Source organism: Cibotium barometz, chromosome 16 (genome assembly GCF_041138505.1).
Source record: "Cibotium barometz isolate CiBa-2024 chromosome 16, ASM4113850v1, whole genome shotgun sequence".
NCBI lineage: Eukaryota > Viridiplantae > Streptophyta > Polypodiopsida > Cyatheales > Cibotiaceae > Cibotium > Cibotium barometz.
In genome coordinates this window covers 11,018,686-11,039,896 of record NC_141061.1, presented here as the reverse complement: position 1 = coordinate 11,039,896, position 21,211 = coordinate 11,018,686, and the positions used below count along the sequence as shown (strand labels likewise).

At 40.1% G+C, this 21,211-nt stretch overlaps 1 protein-coding gene across 1 annotated transcript in view; it reads left to right on the top strand.

Moving 5' to 3' along the window:
• The first annotated feature begins 4,272 nt into the window (after window positions 1-4,272).
• Window positions 4,273-21,211, top strand: part of LOC147630358 (uncharacterized) — an 83,326-nt gene continuing 66,387 nt past the window's right edge. Inside the window, exon 1 of the mRNA XM_086810799.1 lies at window positions 4,273-4,969. Within this exon, the coding sequence (XP_086666925.1) occupies window positions 4,273-4,969 (697 nt within the window). The remainder of the gene's footprint in view (window positions 4,970-21,211) is intronic.

Below are 21,211 nucleotides of genomic sequence, written 5' to 3'. Positions count from 1 at the left end.
TTACTAACCTTCTAGGATTTGACATGTCTAATGCTCAGGAAAGGGTGAGATTTTTGAATGAGCTTATGAATAGGTCGGATATCTTGAAACTTTTAGAACTTCCTGAAAATCAAACTCAAAAAAAACTGGTCTTTCAACATCTATTAAAAGATATGGACTTATTAGTCCAGCCTTCCCAAATGCAAGAAGTTTGTGACACAGTGGGAGTGAGTAGAAAGGGATACAGAGCCATCTCTAAAACCTGGTTCAGGGTCCTTAAGTATTACAAAATCAAAGCTTTTGGGTTGCCTAGACCTCACAATGTTGGAAAATATAGAACTATGTTAAATGAGGAAATTTCTAATCATTTCGGAGAGTATTTCCATATTGAGGGAACAATGCCATATGAGAGACAAAAAAAAAAATCATCTTTTGAATACAACGTTTATAATAATATTTGGATGAACATTAGAAAAGTCCAATCTTTTATGGTGAGATATTACAACATAAGAGAAATAGATTGTGAAGGAAAACTTGTATTTGTTTTAAAATTAGATGAAGCTCAAATCCAAAAGTGTCAAAAAATGGAAAGAATATCTATATCCCTAATGAATAAAGCATTGGACTATAGTCAGGGTAAGCTTGATTCTCCATACCACAAAACTCAATCAGAAATGGAGCTATGGTGGATTGGATCAGCTCAGGTACCAGTAGAGAGTCATGAAACATTAAAGTGGCTCTTCTCAAAAACAGACATTCCTTCAGTTATTCAGAGCCAGAATACTGGTGAACACCTTCATGTTGATGACATAGGTGATTTCATTGTGGAATGGCATTTGAGTGCCGACCTCAAGGCATTGAAGTGTATGTTTGGTGTATGTGGAGGAGCAAATACCAAATATCCATGTCTTTATTGCATGGCAAGCACAGGGACAAAAGAATGGCTTGCAGAAAATGAGATTGGAAAACCACCATCCAGAAATAATGTGAATATTGTCGATTATCCAACTTCTGTTAAAATATGGGATCCAATTCTACCAATACATTTGAAAAATGTGCATATATGTACACTGCATGCAGAGATAAGAATCTTGGACAAATTGCTCAGACTTCATCTGGACTATGCATATTCTATTAAGCCGACTAAACTTGCAGATGAGTGCATAGAAAAGTGCAAAGCCTTGCTCTCTCAAATGGGTTTTCATGGTGGGGAAGTGCATCTTAAAAAAGATCCTGTTCTTTCTGGAGGAACAGGTGATGTTCTGCAAGATGTTTCAATGGGAGGAGCAAAAGCGAGAAGATTTTTGAGCAACCATGACACCAAACAAGTCAACGCAATGTGGAACTGTTGGAAACAGCTGTGTGTCATCACCACAAATGTCAAAAGTAGACCAGATGTAGCCAACAAACGTATGGAAGTTTGGAAAAAACTCGACAATTTTTTCAAAGTCCTTAGACAACAAGTTGGTTCAAATACTTATGCAGATGATTTCAAAAACACAATAAAGCTTTTGATCAAAGCTATCACAGATGCCTGGGGAGAAAAAGACATAACTTATTACTTGGTGAGTATTCAGACTTATCAAAACAGTTATATATTGGTGTGTCCAGACTTATTACTTGAAATTTCTTAAATGTACTAACAAAAATTTTCTTTGTAGCATATTCTTTACTTGCATGGACCATATTTTGCTACAGAAGGACCACTTGCAACATGGAATACACAAGGATTGGAAAAGTCTCATTATCAAGCGAGAACTTCCTTTTTTAGATGTACCCGAAGAGGAGGAGGTGGACAAAGAAGAAGCAATGCACTAAACGAATTATTCAATTGGTTCTACAGGAGGCAATTACAAAGGATGAGATCAAAGACCCAGCAATCTGAAACTACACCAACAACTCAAGAAAGAGACTAATGATTACTAACACATTTGTACCTTTAACAAAAAGTTTTGCTGAAATAAAGTTGGTCCTTGCAAAATATTGTGTACATTAGTATTTGATTCTCTTGGGACTTCTTGGCATGTCACCTCTGTATCTCAAAAATTTTCTCCTTCTATAACCTCCAAGGAGATTGATATCTGACACCTCAGCTGCAGCTGCATAGCTAGAGTAGCAAAGAAAGTACCCTGCTCTTGAGGCATTGAAACCTGCAGCATATCCAAAGATTCTAAGAGCAGCAGCTCTCTCTAGAAGCAAAACCTTGTTAGCATTTATTTGAAGGGGAGTATATCCCATAAACCTTGACAACACCTTGAAGGCAAATATTGGCAACTCAGCATCTTCAGAGAAGTTCATGTGGAATGCATAGAACACAGCCTTGTCCAATGTAGGCAAGTAGTGCATGAGAGCAGATGAAGGCCTTCTTGACCTTGTTTCTGTAGATTTCACTCTGGTGCCTCTAGCTCTTGCCAGGAAATCATCCTTATCAAGCAATTCAATCTGCAAGACAAAAACCTCAATTAAAAAAAAATTACAATCACAATAACATTAAACAAAGGATTAAATGGAAGCTACCTTCTGCAACTCATCCTCAATTACTCCTTCGTCTTTCATCAAGTTGCAAGAGCCAACCCTTTCCACTTTATCAGAATCTGCCTGAAGCTTGAAATCTCTGCCAAAAGACTCAATACCTAACTCAATGAGCCTGTCCTCAAAATCCTCATCACTCAAGGAAGGTTTCCCCTCTTCCATTTTTTTAAGGCACAAGGCAAGTGCATCAGTAGAGCAGGGATAAATGAGTTGTCAGATGTTTGCAAATCAAGTGCCAAAAACTCTTCCTTTGGCTCTACTTCTGTATCAATAAAGTCCTTGGCCACTTCACAAGCTTCTGAAATTGCTGCAATACAGTAGTCTTCTCTGATATTGAAGAGACATTGAAGATAGGAAAGAGGAATAAAATCTTTCTCATTGATATAAAAGAAAGGAAGGTTTGGAAGAGTAACAGAGGATTCAGATATACTTGCTACCTCTGAAGGCTCTTCAGTAATAGTGGAAGCCCTAAATTCTGCAACATCAAGATTTGCACTTTCTCTCTCCTCAGCTTGAACATCAATTTCTTCCTCTTCTAAAATTTCACATTTCTCTAACTTTGAAACTGTGGTGACAATTAAGTTTTCTTCCTCATTCTCTGCATCAATTTCTGGTTGTTGCTCTTTATCCTGTATTTCTGCTTTCAAAAATAGGAAGAAAAGAAAGGAGACATCCTTGGGGACAAGGTTGCAATGTTTTTTATGGATAGGACAAGAAATGGATGAAGGGCATGTGAAAGAAGTTCTATTTGAAAACCTACTGAACCTCTTTGTTACTTTGGCTTTCTCCACAGATAGCTGTGTAAAATCTGTAAGGTGACAAAAATCATGGTCTCCGACACGTAAACAATGAGCTTGAATTGACATTTCAAATTGGTTGTACTCATCTTCAAGAATATCCTTGAGCTTCAACAAAACATCTGAAAGAGAAAACCTTGGATTGAAAATCTCCACTGCATCAAAGTATACCTTCATATCATGACCATCTTGCAAAATAGCATTCAAGAGCTTCTCACTTGGGCCTTCTTCAACAAGCTCATGTCGACCCGCAACACCTTTACTCATGCCTGAAAAATTCTGATGTGCCAGAACCAAGCGAAAATGAAAGGTCCAAAAAAATTGGAATGACTCTATCGCTTGGTGCGGGATTTGACAATTTCAAGGTCTCCAAATTAATTCTGATTTTTGCAAAATAGGGTTTGGAAGAGAAAACGGTGCACAGCTTGATCTGACGCAAACGAGTGGTCCAAAACTGGGGAAAAATTTTAAAAGCGCGTGACTAAAAGACATTAAATAGTGACCGTTTATGCCACGTGGCAACAATGATTACATACCACGTGCACTCAACGGTACTTTGTACGACATATCCGAGGTATAAATAGTTAATATTGTTAAAAATATTCATTTTTTTCTCCGTCACTGTATCAAGCGAAATCAGGCTACCTTTTCCCATATCAAGCGTTCTCAATTCCCTGTCCGAATCAAGCGATTGCTCACATCCGATCCACTTGGATTTCCCACTTCGCTTCGTGCGGGTCTTCATTTTTTTTCTCCATCCCGCATCAAGCGATAAGACAAATCCAAACCTCCCGGATTTTCGTCATCGCTTCGTTCGGGATTTTTAGAATTTTTACTTCTTGCCCGAATCAAGCGATAATCACCATCCATTATCTTTGGAATCCCTTCATCGCTTCGTTCGGGCTACTTCCTTTTTTTGTCCTATAATACAAATCGCGTGATCTGGTCTCCTTTTCTAGCTTCAATGGCAAGGATGAAGCAGACTGCAAGGAAAGTTTACCCACCATTGGAGACTGAAAAAGCTGAAGACAAGCCAGGTCCTTCCGAACAGGAAAAGCCCCTTCCAAAGCCTCGTGCGAGGGCGACAGCAAGAAAGAGATTGAATTATCAGGTGAAGTCCTTAAGAGAGATAAGAGCAGCACAGAAATCTACAAGTCTCCTCATCCCTCGACTCCCATTTACACGGGTTGTCAAGGATATATCAGAAAGGTTGGTTGGTAAAATGAGAAACACATATCTTCAGAAAGTTAGATGGGAAACCCAGGCCCTCATGTGTCTTCAAGAGGCTGCTGAAGATTTTTTAATTGACTTTATGAATGATGGCTACATTGCTGCTGCATTCGCTCATAGGATCACTCTTATGAGCAAAGATTTTGTGCTGGTGTCCAGACTTAGATATAAGTTTGACAAAGCTTTGGAGCCTATTCCAAGTCAAGATATGAGAGCTTTTGAAATTCTCAATATCCCTCCAGCAAGGCAACCCAAGCATTCTGTTGTTATTGAAGATATTTCTCATCCTTATGATACAAGAAAAGCTCAAGATATCAAAGAAGAAGTTGAAAAAGAGAGAGAGCAAGAGAAAATTTCAGAGGATGCACTTCTTTCTCAGCAAGCTGAGATTCTCCATTCTTCCAATTCAGAGCTTTATAAGAATGTGACAGGTCAGATGATAGTAGATGTGTCCATGCCTGGAGAAGATGAAGTGTATTGTGACATTGCCCCTGAGGACACAAGCATGCTTGTGAATCCTAATATTGAGATATCTGACACAGTCCTCTTCATCTGCCTGAGGTTTGTAGGGATTTGCTTTTGTTTTTTTGTTGAATTTCCCAGGAACCATATTTTGTTGACATGTTTTGTTTGTGAATCCAGATGTCTTATGAGGGATCTTCATGAATCAATGGCTGTGCAAGTGACAATTCTTGATCCCCTTATTACACAGTGCCTTTTCAATAGGCAGGGGGATCTAGCAAGTTTTCTCAAAAACTTTGATATGCTTACCTGCAATTACATTGTGTACCCTTATGTTGAAGTGTAAGACTCATTCTCAATTACCTTTTGCCTATTATAGACATGACAGTTTTCATTACTAATTTCAGTATTCATATTATCACAGAGGCCATTGGAGTCTTATTATTATCAATCTATTGGATAGAGATGTGATCTTTATGAACTCTTTGGCATCCATCCATGGGAGAAGTAAAATGTAAGAATCAATTTTGCCATGTGTTGACCCTCAAATTTCTTTTATGATTTCAATTATTTGGTTGACCTTCAAAATTTTTTGTTTGCAGTGCTGCCAAACTTATCTTGAGTTTTCTAGCCTCTACCTATGTAGACTACAAACTTGAAGATTTTAAGTACTTCAATCAGGAAGTTCCCTTGCAAAAAGACTCAACATCTTGTGGATGGATGGTTCTTGCTAATGCTTGGAGATTTCTTGAGTCAAGGTTCAGAATGACAACACTTCCTGTAAGTTCATGAATAAAAACCATTGATTGATTTAGTGAATACATTGACCTGTTTTCTTACTTTCTTATTTTCTTTTGTCTTAGTTGCATGAGTATTCAGATTCTTGGGTAAGTTGGGTAAGGGAGAAGGCAGTGTCCATGGTTTTGAGCAGATCCATCAATCCATATGATCCTGATTCTCCCTTCCCACCTGGATCCAAGGATACAACTTCAAAGAAAAGGAAAAGGGAGAAGAAGGAAAGCAAAGAAAAGGAAAAGACCTCTGCCAAAGAGAAGAAGAAGAGAAAGAAGAGCCCTTCCAAGAGCAAGTCTTCCAAGGGGAAAAAGAGCCATTCTAAAGAGAAGAGCCATTCTAAATTAAAGATCCCTCAGGCTACAGAGAAGATCCCTACCCCTCCTGTTAAAGAGAAGAGCCCTAGCCCACTTGCTAAAGAGAAGACCCCCAGTCCTCCTGTCAAAGAGATGAGCTCTTCACCAGCTCAAGGGAAGACACCTATCAAAGAGAAGATCCCTAGTCCTCCTACCAAAGAGAAGAGCTCTTCTCCAGCTCAAGAGAAGACACCTATCAAAGAGAAGACCCCTGTCAAAGAGAGGAGTGCTGCTAAAGGTCTTCCTTTTCACTCACCAGTGAAATTTAAAATTCAGAAGCGTCGTTTGTCCAACAAAGGTAGTAAGAGGGCAAATGTTGGCTCTCCATTTAATTTCTTGTTCAAGTTCCCCAAGAAGACTGCCAAGTCTCCAAGGCCAACCTCCAAAGAATCTTCTCCAAAACCAGACCCCACTGCCAAATCTCCCTCGCCAACACGTGAAGGTCTAAAAGAGGAGCCCAACTTACCACCATTAGGGGAATCCACTCTAAAGTCTTCCTCTCCAACACCTCAAGTGCTGAAAACTCCAGAACTAGAACCTCAATCAGCAAAATTTGATCGAAGCAAACAGAAGAGAGAAAGATTCTCTAAAGATGCAGGGTCATCTCATGCCAAAAGGAAAGTTGATTTTGCAGAGTGATTCCACATATTGTATTTGTTTTGTTCATTTTGTCCATATGAACACAGTTTTTGGGTTAATTTTCTGTAAAATTCTGTATCAATAATTTGATATCAATCTGTTAAACCTTGTTTTGTGTCGCGAACAATTTGAAGCCCAATTTTGTGAAGAAGACGAGACGAAATCTAGCAGAATATATTGATTACATTATCATTTTCAACTATACAAACTTGCCCTTGCAAGTGGCTCAAATACAACTTTTTTTGGGGGGAGACATGTGATGCATGAGGTTACACTCTCCATCCTTGTACGGATAACAATATCATCTACTTTGAATCTATATTCAGGTGATATTTCATCCAGAAACTCAAGCGACTCTCTAACATGTTGTAGTCGCCAGTTTGATGTTACTATGAGTTTCCTAGGATCTATGAATGGATGGACTATGATGTTAAATTCAAACTCTGGACAATTCTCTTCAGAGTCCAAAGGGACCCAACTACCAAGCTTGCTTTTCCATCTCCTATAGTCATAGCCCAAAACTAAGGATTGGCGACACAGTTGGTATGAGATGGACAAAGAATTTGGGCTTACTCTACAACTGATATTGTCCCCCATATGAAAAGTTTCCTTGGTACTCCATCCTTCTCCAAGTACAGTGTCCAGATCAGTCAGAGATAGTCTTCTATTAAGCCACATCGTTCTTGTCCTCTCCAATTCCATTGTTCTGAAACATGCCACAAAGACATGTATAGGCAAGAACCATTGAAGTTTAATCCTTCTTGAAATCCTTCCAGGAGACATTGCTTTAAGAATATCATCTTTGATTTTGGATTTGAAGCTTGTTATGGTATTTGGATCAGGAACTTCCCATTCTAGTGACATTATTGTGGGAATAGGTATGTCATACAATTCTCCATGAACACCTTCTCTTGATGGAACCCTGTATTCTGCAAAATACACAAATAAATCCACTGATTTGTAAAATGAAGGTGGTTTGTCTGCGTACATGACATCTGCAATCCCCTTGTGAATTGCCTTGAATGTGCCACTTAAGCTCTCAACAGGCTGCCACTCCACAGCTGTTGACGGAAAGATAACTGAAATGAAACAAACAACAAATATATCAGAAAGAGAAATATTGTGTTGTGTCAAATAGATAAAGGTTTGTTGAATTACAGTAAGAATGGAGAATTGGATGTTCATCCAAGTTCAACACCATGTCTTTGGCCATGTAGACATGTTGAACTTTTGCAAGCCAGCCATTGTCGGTCACTTTGAATGCAAGAACACGACCTTTCCAATGGGATTTCACTTCATTTCGCTTGGTTCTTTTCACCCTGTGGGCACCTTTGCAAGAGGGAAGCATTGTTACCCAATCATTCACACGAAAAGACATGGGTTTCCAAACACCATCTTCTCTCGTGTTATGAAAATCACAAGAAGTAATATTATGAGAAGGACGACGTGAGGACGCCATAGAAGCTCACAGATAAGAGAAAAATAGTAAATCTTTTGAATAGTGAATCTTTTGAATAGTGAATCTTTTGAAAGTGCAAAGAAGAAAGAATAAACCATATGCCAAAATGAAAGGAAGGCGGAAAGTAGACGTCTGATGTTTTGTCATTAATAGCGTTGTTTTCAAGGCCTGAAAAGGGGATTTCGTATCTTAATGCTTGATTTTTTGAAATAAAAAATGGAACATGATGTCACTATTTTGGACCCAAACTTTAATGTTGGCCATCGTAAACGGCTAAATTTAGCCGTTTTAGCCGTTCGCCACTAAAATAGAACCGTTAAGAAGACATTTGGAGGAGACAAGAATGCCATACTTTTGTATACGTGTCAATTCACAATTGGATAATTTCTTAATCCTTGGATTAACAAACAGCCCTTTTCTAGCCGTTTTTGGCCCTAATGATTGGGTCCCAAATCACATTCTTAAAGCACAGGGCTATTATGAGGGTGCAACAGCACTTTGGCTTCCCAAATGCCATGGTTTCCTAGAGCCAAAAGAGTGTATTGGTGGGTGCGAAAGAAATCAACACAACCTCTTCAAGATAGAATAGGTGATTGTGATAGCACCTACGAATCTCCTTGTGTTGACCTTCCCCAAACATGTATTGAATCACCAGTTATCCCAACTTCTCCTTGTTACACACTTCCATCATCAACTGATGTACTTAAGAAAAATCCAACTTTGCATGGTTCTCCATTGGGCTTAGATTCTAGCACTTCACTGCCTAAATCCTCTTATCTTGCTCAAATTCCTCGACAATTGCTATCCTTCCCAGCTCTTAAAAAGGACATACCCAAAACCAAAGATAAGGCATTAGCACTACAATTGAAGCTCTTTGGTAGATCAGTGTTTGAATAGTCTCACTTTTACTAATTTGATTCCTTATGCCTTTATAGGATGGTGTTTTTTTTAAGAAAGGGATGATCTTATCTCCACTGTTTTTTATAAGGATTGTATTGATGGATATGAGTTTGTAAAGCTTGAAGTTTCTAAATTTCATTTTTCTATGCCGCCCAAATACCTCTTGAGGCGAGATACATGTCGACCATGCATAGACCCTGATAGTACTCAATCTGAACATCGCGGGGGTTATAGTGCTCCTCCTTTTCAAACTCACTCTAGGTACTTTTATGCTCCCCTAGGTGAAATTTGTTGTGGGCATCACTTTGTCACTTTATTCTATCAACAGCATCATCTGTTTCCCTATTGTCAAGAGTGTGCACGACTAGTATTAGGGGAAGCTTCACACATTTGTTGGCTATGCTGCACTTACTTTTGACGATATGGCACGGGCTTAATGAAACAAATTCTGGGAATTACACCCCAATACCATAACCTTCTTGCTATGAGAGTACCAGAGCAAGGACCAAATCAACGTAGATTACCTGAGGAGGTTCAAGCATAACAATAGAGAGATACTTGCATAAATGACTTGCGACCACCTATCTTGCAAGCCCTTCTTCCCCCAGTCTCAACATGTCAATTTTGGATCACGATGAGCACCTATATTGAGCAATTCCAAAATCGGCATTGTCTACTTAACCTTCCCATAGAACCAATGCTGCCTTATTTTAGTGATGAAGCACTTCTTCCATTACCATCTACACCACAGGAAGGTTTTTGTACAGGTTTGACTATGGAACCAAAGATTGTTGATGATAACCACCTAGGAATGGGGATGTGAATGAAAATGAAATTCCATTCTCGGAATAGATAGACACACTTTGAATAAGAGCAGAAGATAAGGTGATTTTTTTCCTTTTGGGTTTTTTTCCCTTGGCTAAATCTGGTGATTTTGGCACCACCCACTTTTTTGGTTTTTTGCTTGTTTTTCTTTTCTAGTTTTAGTAATTTACAGCTCCAATGAGATAGAGTTCAGTGGTATTTTCAATGTTCCTCTTTCACTACTTTCCCAACGGTCTAGACATTCGATAGGAAGGGGGGAGTGCAGGCAATTGTCCGTGTGTGCAAGAAGATGAATTCCCGCTATGATTGCACAGGCAAAAAGTTACATCTTCGAGCTTCCAAATACAGGTGTATTCAATTCTTTTTCTTTTTTGTTGAGTGTGATTTTCATTGTTCTATTTTGCTACACGATCACACCTCAGATGCTGGTTTTAGTTTTATTGTGTGTCAAAAAAAATAGGGTTCTAGTACTAGTTGTTTTGTCTACATAGTGGAAATCTTTTGAGGTGAGGGCTTTGCATTAAATATGTTGATGGAGTATGCCAAGAGCTTAGGATTTGTGCATATCTGAGTTATTACTATCTGCATTCCTCTTTCTAATGTTAAGGAGTGTGCTAGGATTCATTTGTTCCATTACATTTCCATTTAGTCGAACACAAACAAACCTAAAACACAAAAACTTAGACAAGAACATTGGTATGTGGTGTCTATTGCCTTGCGATGTTTTTGGTAGGATTTGTGATGCTTAGATACCATGGAGCCGTAGCCTTGAACTCCCTGGAATGGACCCACTATTATAAAAAAAAAAGGCACATGTGACTAACAGAGTTATCTCGCCACCATGACTTGTGTTGGCAGGACCCTTGGTTACGAGGGGCCGATGCTCTCACTTTCATGGGATGTACATTTTGGTTACATTTTATAAATAGGGATATCTCGCTATGACTTGTGTTGGTAGGATCCTTGTTGGCCGATGCTTTCACTTTCATGGGATTTATATTCTGGTTACATATGCACTCAAAACAACACAACACTCTAAAATGACCAAAACTAAAGGGTTGTCATGGAACATGATTCTTATCATCATCTTCTTTTGTTAAAAGGTAGAATGCAACTAAGTGACTCACCCACCATTCACAAGATCATGAGACTTTGGTTATAACCTTAAACATTATAAGTACAAAGAATTTTATGAGAAAGGTCTTTAATTGTGTTTCATTTGTGACTAGGATTATTGCTCCATTATTTTTGCACATTATTAAAATTCAAACCAGCCTTGCACTTGTATGTTCACCTTGCTTGCTATTGTTGTTATGTCATGGGAGTTTTTTCTTCTTGGCATTTTTCTTCACTATCATCGCTTGTTTTGCAGACTTGAGGCCGCGCTTGAGGACATGCGCAGACTAGGAAGGGGGGAGTGTTTGCAGTGCATAATCTTATGATCATGGATTGGGCTCACAGGACATTTATGTTGTACCATGCATAAATTTTTATGGGCTCATGTGAGTTCCAATTTGTATTAACACCCTATAACTATTTCTTGCGTGGTCGCCTAGTTCCCACAAGTGAAGTGGACATCTCCCTATAATTCATGCCATAAAAAAGTGGTGCCATGATTTTAGGATTGTGTCTCCTCAATGCCTAGTTTACAAGGGTTTACATTAGTGTATTGCTTTGTTTGCCTCACTGATGAGTTACAAGGTTTTGCATTAAGCTTTGATAACTTAGGCATTGTCTTTTTTAACTTAGGCATTGGGTTTGTTTGCCTCACTGATGAGTTACAAGGTTTTGCATTAAGCTTTGTTAACTTAGGCATTGTCTTTTTTAACTTAGGCATTGGGTTTGTTTATTTACAAAATACGAAAGGTTGTTACAAGGCATTGGGCTTGGCATAGTGCTTTGTATACAACACTAGGCATTGCACTTAAACACAACATTGCTGACTAGTACACCCTAGCGGGTGTCACCCATCCTCCGTAATACATGTGGTGGAAGTGTTTTTGCCACCTCATAGCATCAAAGAGTGGCCCTACCCACCCAATTACTTCCATTCACTCTCTTCTCTACTAACATGTCATCTAGCATGGTTAAGAGTCGCCACCTTCTATGTGCCAATTTGTTGTACAAGAGTCCCCAATCATTTTGTGCTCACACTCAAAGCCACCGAGACTTGTTTGTCCCAACTGCCCTCACCATACAATGATGATCATTCGGCCATGAGTTTTGCCTCATGAGGCTCATAGTCAATGCTGCCAACAAATCCAAGGTACACCCTTTTCACTAAGGACTCTTTCATTAAGCACATTCAAGGGGAAATATCTACAAACCCCTGCCATGAATCGACCAACTTTTGCCTTGATCCTCACAGCCCCAAGCAAACAAGAGTGCATTGAGCGGCTTCAAGCCACCCTCAATGAGTAGGTAATATTTTTTGGAATTTTCTAGTAATTTTTTATATTTTTAGCCTTTTTCTTAAAAAAATTCATAAAAAATCAAGGCAAGATCACAAAAGAGAACGGTCTTCAAACGCCAAACCCAAATAATGTACAGACTCAGCCGGTCAAGTCACCAGCAGGTCTAGCATATCCTGGGGATCTTCAAAGTGTGTTTGCATGTGAGATGTGACAAGCGGAGTAGCAGATAATGCCAGTTTTGCTCAGAATGCTCCAAAGCACAAATTCTTAGATCTACTAAGATCCAGGGATGCAAACTCACATCCGAACACATGGGAGGGTAGATCTAACAACAGGTGGAACTAATGATGTGAAAATTTCCAAGTTACCACCTCAAAAAAGGCCAAGTTGCCACCTCAAAAAATGCCAGAATCGCCAAAAACTGGAAAAAAGTGCTCAGAAACGCAAAAATTGATGTTTGAAGGGGGTACAAATATCCAAAAGCTACCAAATTTGAGCCATAGCATGTAGGACACATGTAACAGCAGATGTCAAGCTCAAAAATGCAAAAATAGGCCAAAGTGACACAAACGCGTTTGTGTCAGAAATGTCAGAAAGATGAAATTTGACATTATATGGCTGGCTTGTGCATACATTGGACAACTCAAGGCTATTTTTTATTTCAAAGTTGGACAAGATTTGCTAGGGGAAAAGCCAAAATTTAATCCGTCAGAGTTGGAGCTGGAAACGGCCTTTCAGAGCAAGGAAAGACTTCAAACAAGAAAAGAAAGGCATTTTAGGACTCAAGACAGATGGGGGAACATGCTCCTATGCTCAAAATTGCAAAATGCGTTTGTGTCAAAATTGTAAGCAGGGGCAAATTTGACCCCATGGTTTTGATGTACCATCTTCAGCAATCCAAGGGTACAAATTTCATCTCAGATGGATAAGTAATGTGCAAATTATGAGCAAAAATAGTGTCAAACAGGCTTCAGACTCGCAACACCTGGGCTCAGCTAAGTGTATCCAATGAAGGGAAGCTCATCATGTACAGCCTATTAACTCGCTAACATGCACATCTACTAAGGCTAACCCACAAAACAGGGCTTTGGAGAAGTTCAAATGCTAATGATCAGTTAAATTGCATGCTTGTTTAGATAGGATGGACCCCACTTCACGCGGTGGTTCCAGGTTGACAGTCTACCAAAAGAAGACGATCCCATACATAAGGTGATACGCCAACATGAGGAATTCATACGCCAAAAGGAGGTTCGCAAAGCTTCCAGCTATGCCCTCTCCCGTGGTCCTTTCAGATGAAAACCTTTTTTTTGAAGATCGCTACCCACAATTTTGAAGACCAAGGGCACTACTACAGTGTCCGAGGATGGAAACCGAATTAGGTGGGGGGGAGATGTTTCGCCAAGTTCTACAAAGCCAAATGTTGTGGGCAAAAATTGTCATTTGTATATAAAAATCCCATCAATTTTGTAATTCAGGGGCTAATACGGCTTCCAATTTGTAAATATGAGATATACTAGGAGCCTCTAATAGTGTAGGGATTATATACTCTGAGCCAAAACTATTGGGTATATATACCGGCACTTTGTAATTTCAAAGGACCATTCTCTTGTACAAGTTTTGAGGAGAATTGAAGAGTTGAGCTCGTCAAAGTTTGTGGTGATTTTCTAGCACTTACTATGCGCAAACAAGTGAGTATTTTATAGTGAGCATTCATGCATGTGTTCTTTAATGTGTTTGCTTGATGTTGATGTGCTCCGTGCATCATTTGAGTTTGTGTGTATATCGTAGTCATCGTGTGTGTGTGCGATCTATCTATGGCCGTAGCCGCTAGTAGAAAACACCATTTTCTGACATAAGACCACATATGGGATCCTTGCGACTAGTAGAATGAGGATATAGACCAAATCGTCATTTTACACATTTTTGTGTGATACGCGATTGTGTCACATGCTTGTTTTGGTATTGAAATGCTGTCGGATTTGGACCAAGTCTTAGGGATAACCTTCTTACACGTGTGCATAGGGATCATGGTTTAGTGTGCTGAATCCTTGTAGATCTACATTCATGCTCTCTACCTTTGTCGTGCATCTAAATTATGATTTCTCCACATTTGGTGATTCTGAAGGCATGGATAGAGTATTGGTAGCTTAGGTATTCATGACTTGTCATAGGATGTTAATTGGGATTGCATCTCATTAGCATATCATCAATTACTATCCATAGGTTAGTGCGTGAGCTCATATGTATGTTCTCATTGCATTTGGCCTGTTTGATTCACCTAGATTGACAATCTAGCATGGCCTCCGACTGTCCATAGCTATGGGTCCCCTATGGTATTGACATTGTATGTGCATTTCCATGTAGGCCACTATACTGACATGATTTGTAGTCGCTCCATGCGAGAGTGATGGTGGCGAGGACAGAGAGCTCCCTCCTATGTATCCAAGGTGCTACTTGTGGTGGTGTGGAAGAGGGATCTATCTTGCCTTATGCCAAAAGCTAATGAGGTAGACAACTAAGACTGGTTTGCCAAAAGTTTCTTTTGAAAAAAAAAACTACGACCATGTGGATATATTTACGGGAAATGTAACCTATGAGGTGTAACCATGATTGGACTTTGATTCCTTGATTTTGTAAATTCTAACAAATGAAACTACCGGCAAAAATATCCAAATAAATAAGATCTAAGAATGTAATTAAGCAATGTAGCCAGATTGATAAGAAATCAAGTGGCTTGTTTTGTCTAAAGTGTGGCTTTCTAGATGAGGAACTGAGTCTATGGAAGTTTTTTTTCAAAGTCTAAGACAAGCAAAAGGAAAATGTCTCTTTAAGAATAAGATCTTTAAACAAAAGGAATGAATCGGGTAACTATATGGGGCCAAGAACATCTACTGAACAATATGTAGTTCACCTTGATGAAAGAAAAGTTGTTCTGAACCTATACCATATTGTCAAGACCTATGCCTCTCAGAATTTGAGAGCAAACCCCTATGAGTGGTATATCCAACTTGCCACATGAAAATGTTCATCTATCCAAAATAGGAAGTGCTAGGTGGACCTTTTCTACATCTGCCTTGGAAAGCAGTAAGCGAACCTATTTGTGCTCGACCATCTATCTCTAATTGAGTTTATAAAACTATGTATTTACCCCCAAATTTCTTAAATCTCTAGATTTCAGATGTAATCCCACTAAGTTCTATATGTATAGACTCGATTCTTTTGTAAATATTTAAGAGTGCAGTCCTGTAAATATGTATACTCGATTATTTTGTAGATATTTAAGAGTGCAGTCCTATAAATATGTATAGACTCGATTCTTTTGTAAATATTTAAGAGTGCAGTCCTGCACCGATATCTATCTTTTGAATGTAATGTTTTCTGATTAAATAAAGAGTTTTTGAAAAGAAAAGATGGCTATCTTTTAAAGAGTTAATTCTATCTTTTTGTATTTGTGAATGTCGTAAAAGTTAAGTACAGTGGTTGAAGGGGAGTGTGTGCAAGGATGGAGCTATGCGTGCAGAGAACAGAGAGTGAGAAAGAGATAAGACTTAGGTTTGTGGACTCACACCACTTAACTGTGTGATGAGTTCCTATTATATTTTATATATAAAAGAATGACCGCCCGCCCAAGTTATGGACTGCCGGGCACATTGGGCTTTATCATGTATCCTATACTACCCCACCAACCTCCCACTTTAAAGGACAATGTGCCTTTAAGCCTGGGGTAACTATGTAAGTATACACATACAAATACAGTATGGCAGGTAGATAATGACCATCTACCCAACTCCCATGAGTGCCCTGCAATGTGCAAACCTCTGTGAAGGTAAGCCTTTTGTCATGAGATGAGCAGGATTGTCGTTGGTGTGATGAACCTTGATAAGCTGCATGCGCTTTCATCAAGAACTTCACACAAGAAGTGATACTTCACATCAATGTGCTTCGTCTTTGCATGAAACACTGGATTCTTGGCCAAGCACTCTGACTATCACAATGCAAAACCGGCATCTCACTAGTTATACCCAAATCTGCTACTAGACGTGCAAGCCATAATGCTTCCTTGCATGCTTCTGAAGCTGCAATATATTCTGCCTCAGTAGTAGACTCTCAGTAGTAGACTGTGATGTACAAATCTCTAAATGAGATTGCCAAGAAACAGCCCCTCCAGTAAATAGAAAGACATAGCCTGAAGTGGACCTTCAATTGTCCAATTCTCTTGCATAATCCGCATCCGTGTAGCCAACTACACATGCTTCCTTCTTTCCAAAAGTTATGCACACATGCTTTGTGCCATTCAAGTATCTCATTACACCTTTGACCGCCTCCCAATGCTTCTTGCCTGGATTTGACATATATCTGCTAACCACTCCCACTGCAAATGCAATATCTGGGCGTATAGCAATCATGGCATACATCAAATTGCCAATCATTGATGCATATGGCACCTTAGCCATCTTAGCCTTCTCTTCATCAGAACTAGGAGAATCTCTGCTGCTGGACAATTTCACATATGAAGGGAAAGGTGTACTCACTGCCTTCCCATGTTCCATGTGGAACCATGCAAGCACCTTGTTTATATATTCTGCTTGAGACAAATGAAGCAACTACTGAGATCTGTCTTGCTGAATACGCATGCCCAAAATATGACTAGCTTCACCCAAGTCTTTCATATCAAAATTCGAATGTAATTTTGATTGCAAGGTTGTCACATCATCTTTGCTCTTACCACCAGCAACACAAGTAACATGTCATCCACCACAGACAAGATCAAGTGCCATTTATGCAAGGGGGGTTTTGACTAACTAACTCCTAAGCTAATGGACTTGTTTGAGCATGCAGGTCCTTCAAGAGGCTCACAAAATTTCCCATACAATATCCCCTAGGCTCTAGACACTTCCTTGGCTCTGGATGTAGATGTAAAATGTCCACGTGGCACACCGAGCCCGTGTGCACATGACATCCTCTTGTGCTTAAGATGAGGCACTAGTGTCGAGCTGCATGGCCTCCATGTATGAGGCTAGCACATGTGGATAATCTGAGAAGAACTCCTCATCCACCTATATAGCTTCATGTGTACCTCGGTCCTTGAATTTTAGAAAGTATTGTCTTTTTTGCTTTTTGCTCCATGCTTAAATTGATGCATGCTTAAATTGATCCATAATTTCATCTTCGTCCATGATATGAGGCTAGTCCTCATTTGGAATACTCCGAGGAGGTTCACCTTGAAATAATTTAAGCCAAGAAACATGGAACACATTATACATAGTCCATGAAGGTGGTAATTGTAATCAAAATGAGATGTCATTTACCTTATTGATGACCATAAAAGGACCGTACATACGAAAAGATAACTTCGGACATTTGTTACCAACTTGCTTAAGATGTTGCTTTATGATTCTCAAATACACCCAGTCACCCTCCCTGAAAGAGACCTCCTATCAATGCTTGTTATAAGCGTGCCGAGAATAGGACTCTTAAACTTTAATAAGCCAAAGCTTCACACTCTCAAGAATCTCCGCATAGGATTCACTAATAGAATTAGCATTAGGAACATGAGAAATAGACCTAGCCAAAGACTGGAAAGGCCTACCAAAGGCTACCTCATAAGGAATACAAGTTATGGCACTAGAGAATGTGTCATTTAGAATGGCCTAAACCAACATCAAATAGAGCTCCCATTTAGATTGTTGATCATGCACGTAAGATTTGAGAACATCAAATGCTAATATAATTGGTTATAGATTACCACCTAGCCATCATCCTAAGGATGAAATGCAAAAGAAAAATTCAGCTATGCGCCAAAATTTTCAAATAGAGCACGCCAAAAATGAGATATAAACTTTGTATCCCAATGAAACACAATAGACTTTGACCACCTATTGGATACCAAAGCTTTATGAATAAACACACAACATCCTGTACAATTACCTTAGCTTGGCAACATCTTGGGTGGTTACCTTTATGTGCTTTATTCAACCGGTAAGGCAACTTACTTATAGGTTGAGCACCATCCACAAGATCAATGACATGGTCCTCTGGTTGTTTAGGTGGTAGTGAAGGGGGAAGATTATCTTGGAGAAACAAATGGTTATATTTGCCAAACAACTCATTGTACCTGTCCGGGTTACTGTGGTTTGCTGGAAGTAGGGTTAATGTAAATGACTGCCGCTTGCACTCCACAATGAAGGGTTAATGTAAATGATTGCCGCTTGCACTCCACAATGAAGCTCCCTCTTTGCTTGGATGTGAGAAATTAGAGAGACCAAAGAAATGCCAATCTCTCCATGAATGAGGATAGGTCGTGGGATCTCATGAACTGATGAGAACTGTGAGCTTAACCCAATCAATGATAGGCGTGTACTTACGGAACCACTTAATGTAAAGAGATAGAGAATGAGAGAGCTTGAGATCTTGCAAGCATGCACACACAATACAAGGAGTACACAAGAGAGATGGAAGCTAAAATCTTCTTCTTCTTCTTCACTACTCAACAAGATAAGAGAGGGCTATAATAGCATAATGAAATACAACATAAGAAGTAATCTCATTACAATAGTCAATGTGAACCATTGGTGAGTGAGATGGCACGATAAGTATGTCATCACTCTCAATAGGTAGACCATGTCGATGAAGTCCCAACTACTGTAGTATCATTGGCAATGATCCTCGTGTCCGCAACCTCATGCCAGTGATAAATGTAGGCAAGGAGTCACCCAGGCAAACCATGTGTTAAGCTTGATATATCAACTCCTTAAGCTCAACACCAACTCTCATACTCCAAGCATCACTCGAAACCATCATAGTTTCTCCACTCCAAGTGCCTTCGTGAAGATATCTGCAACTTGCTCATCCATCCTCACGTACACAAGGTCAATGTCACCTAACAAGACTCTCTCCCTGATGAAATGGTAGTGCACCTCAATGTGCTTCATCCTCACATAGAACACTATGTTCTGTGTCAACTGTATGCTGCTAAGGTTGTCAAAATAGATGACAACTGGCCTCTACACATGTATCCTTGAATTGCCAAGTAGCATCTATACCTCACATGCTACAACTACAACACCCTTGTACTTTTCCTCAAACTCAATAGAGCAACTGTAGGTTGCTTCTTACTGCTCCATGTAATAGCAGCACTCCCAAGTGAGAACATAAACCCACTGGTAGATCACTAATCAAATACACTACCAGCCTAATCAGCTATCTATGTAGCCGTAGAGTTCTAACTCTATGCTAGCTTCATAAAAGAGTGCATAATCCAATGTAGCACTCACATAGCACGATGTGCGCCTCACTGCATCCAAGTGTGGCTTCCTGGGTGTAAGATCCCTATTCCCACCGAGCAACGGATTCGGGGTACTAGCTGTAACGTACCCATCTTCACTAATAAAGAAATGTCCATGTAATTATGAGTTTTTATAGTATAAATATCAATAATTTTATTATTTGAGTCATTTCCAATTAGAATCTTCAAATTCTGAGCCCAAATTTGGAATCTGCGCGCGATTTTACCCTAATATAGGATTTTATAGCATCCAAAACGGACACCGGATCAAGCCTATACGCTAATTTCAATCATTTTAGTTATAAAACGGCGACCTTTAAACCTTAATAAATGCACGACCGCACGTCCGTTTGACGAACGGTCTGAACCCCTGCGACCAGGAGAACCTCCCGGACAAAAAAAATTTTCGCCCCCCGGGGCGGTCCGGCACGCAAATCGAGGCGGGCGCCCCAAATTTGGGTACCCCGCCCCAAAATTTGGTCCGTACACACTTACTAGGGCGCCCGTACAATGGCCGCCCAAGAACCAAAGGACGGCCGCCCACTGTTTGGTCCACGCATACCCTTGGGCGGACACCCGGACACCCAGACCGGATAAGGTACATGCGTACCACTCCTTTCCCAGGCAACCAGCACCGTACCTTTCCCGTAGACCCATGCAGGCCACTGATCCATAGCCTTTGAAGGTACACCGTCCTTTCGTCCCTGCTTTGCGCAGCGCCCGCACCCTCACCCCTCAGTTATATAAACCCCCGGGGTGCTCTTCAGTCGGCACGCACTTCCGTGTAGCGTATGCCCTGTTGTGCTGCTGTCCGTACCGCCATAACGTACTTGCTGCAAGTACAGCCGCCCTTGCAGCCACCCCTCTCACAGCCCCTCATTTGGCTCTTTTCAGATAAGCCAATTTTCCTCCATCCTCCTCTTGCCATGGACCAGTGTCCTTAACTCTTCTCCCCCCCCCCCCCCCCCCCCCCCCCCCGTGTGATTAGACTTACAGAGAGGCTTGCAGCCACCCCTCCCAGCCCTCTCCACGTTTTTGTCTTTGGCCTTAAGGACACCCTCACAATTCCCCCCCCCCCCCATTTGCGTAGACTTTAGTAAGGGATTTTTGGCTCAAGCGAGGGTTCGTGCGCCATATTGTTTTGCTCACACGGTGAGCAAACGAGCTCGGAATTCAGATCCGACTGAAGCGTTTCGATCGCAGCAGCGAGCTCTACAAGGCGACACCTAAGATGGCCTCATCCCGGAGACGGCAAAATATTGCCTCAAGAGGCGCACGTAACAACGAGATGGAGGGAGATGCGCCCAACGCGGCTCCAGTCCCTTTTCAAACCGCTCAAGGAAACGGTGTCCAGGTTAGATTGGTTAATTTTCAAAAGAAGAGATTTTTTTTTTCTTAAAATTAGTATTAATGAATGGTGTCTTTTCCTCTTAAAATGACGACATAAAAATTATATGAAATTATGAATTATGTGATGTTGTTTTCGATAAATTACGTTGAAATTGCTATCTTCATGAATTGTGAATGCTATACTTAGAAAA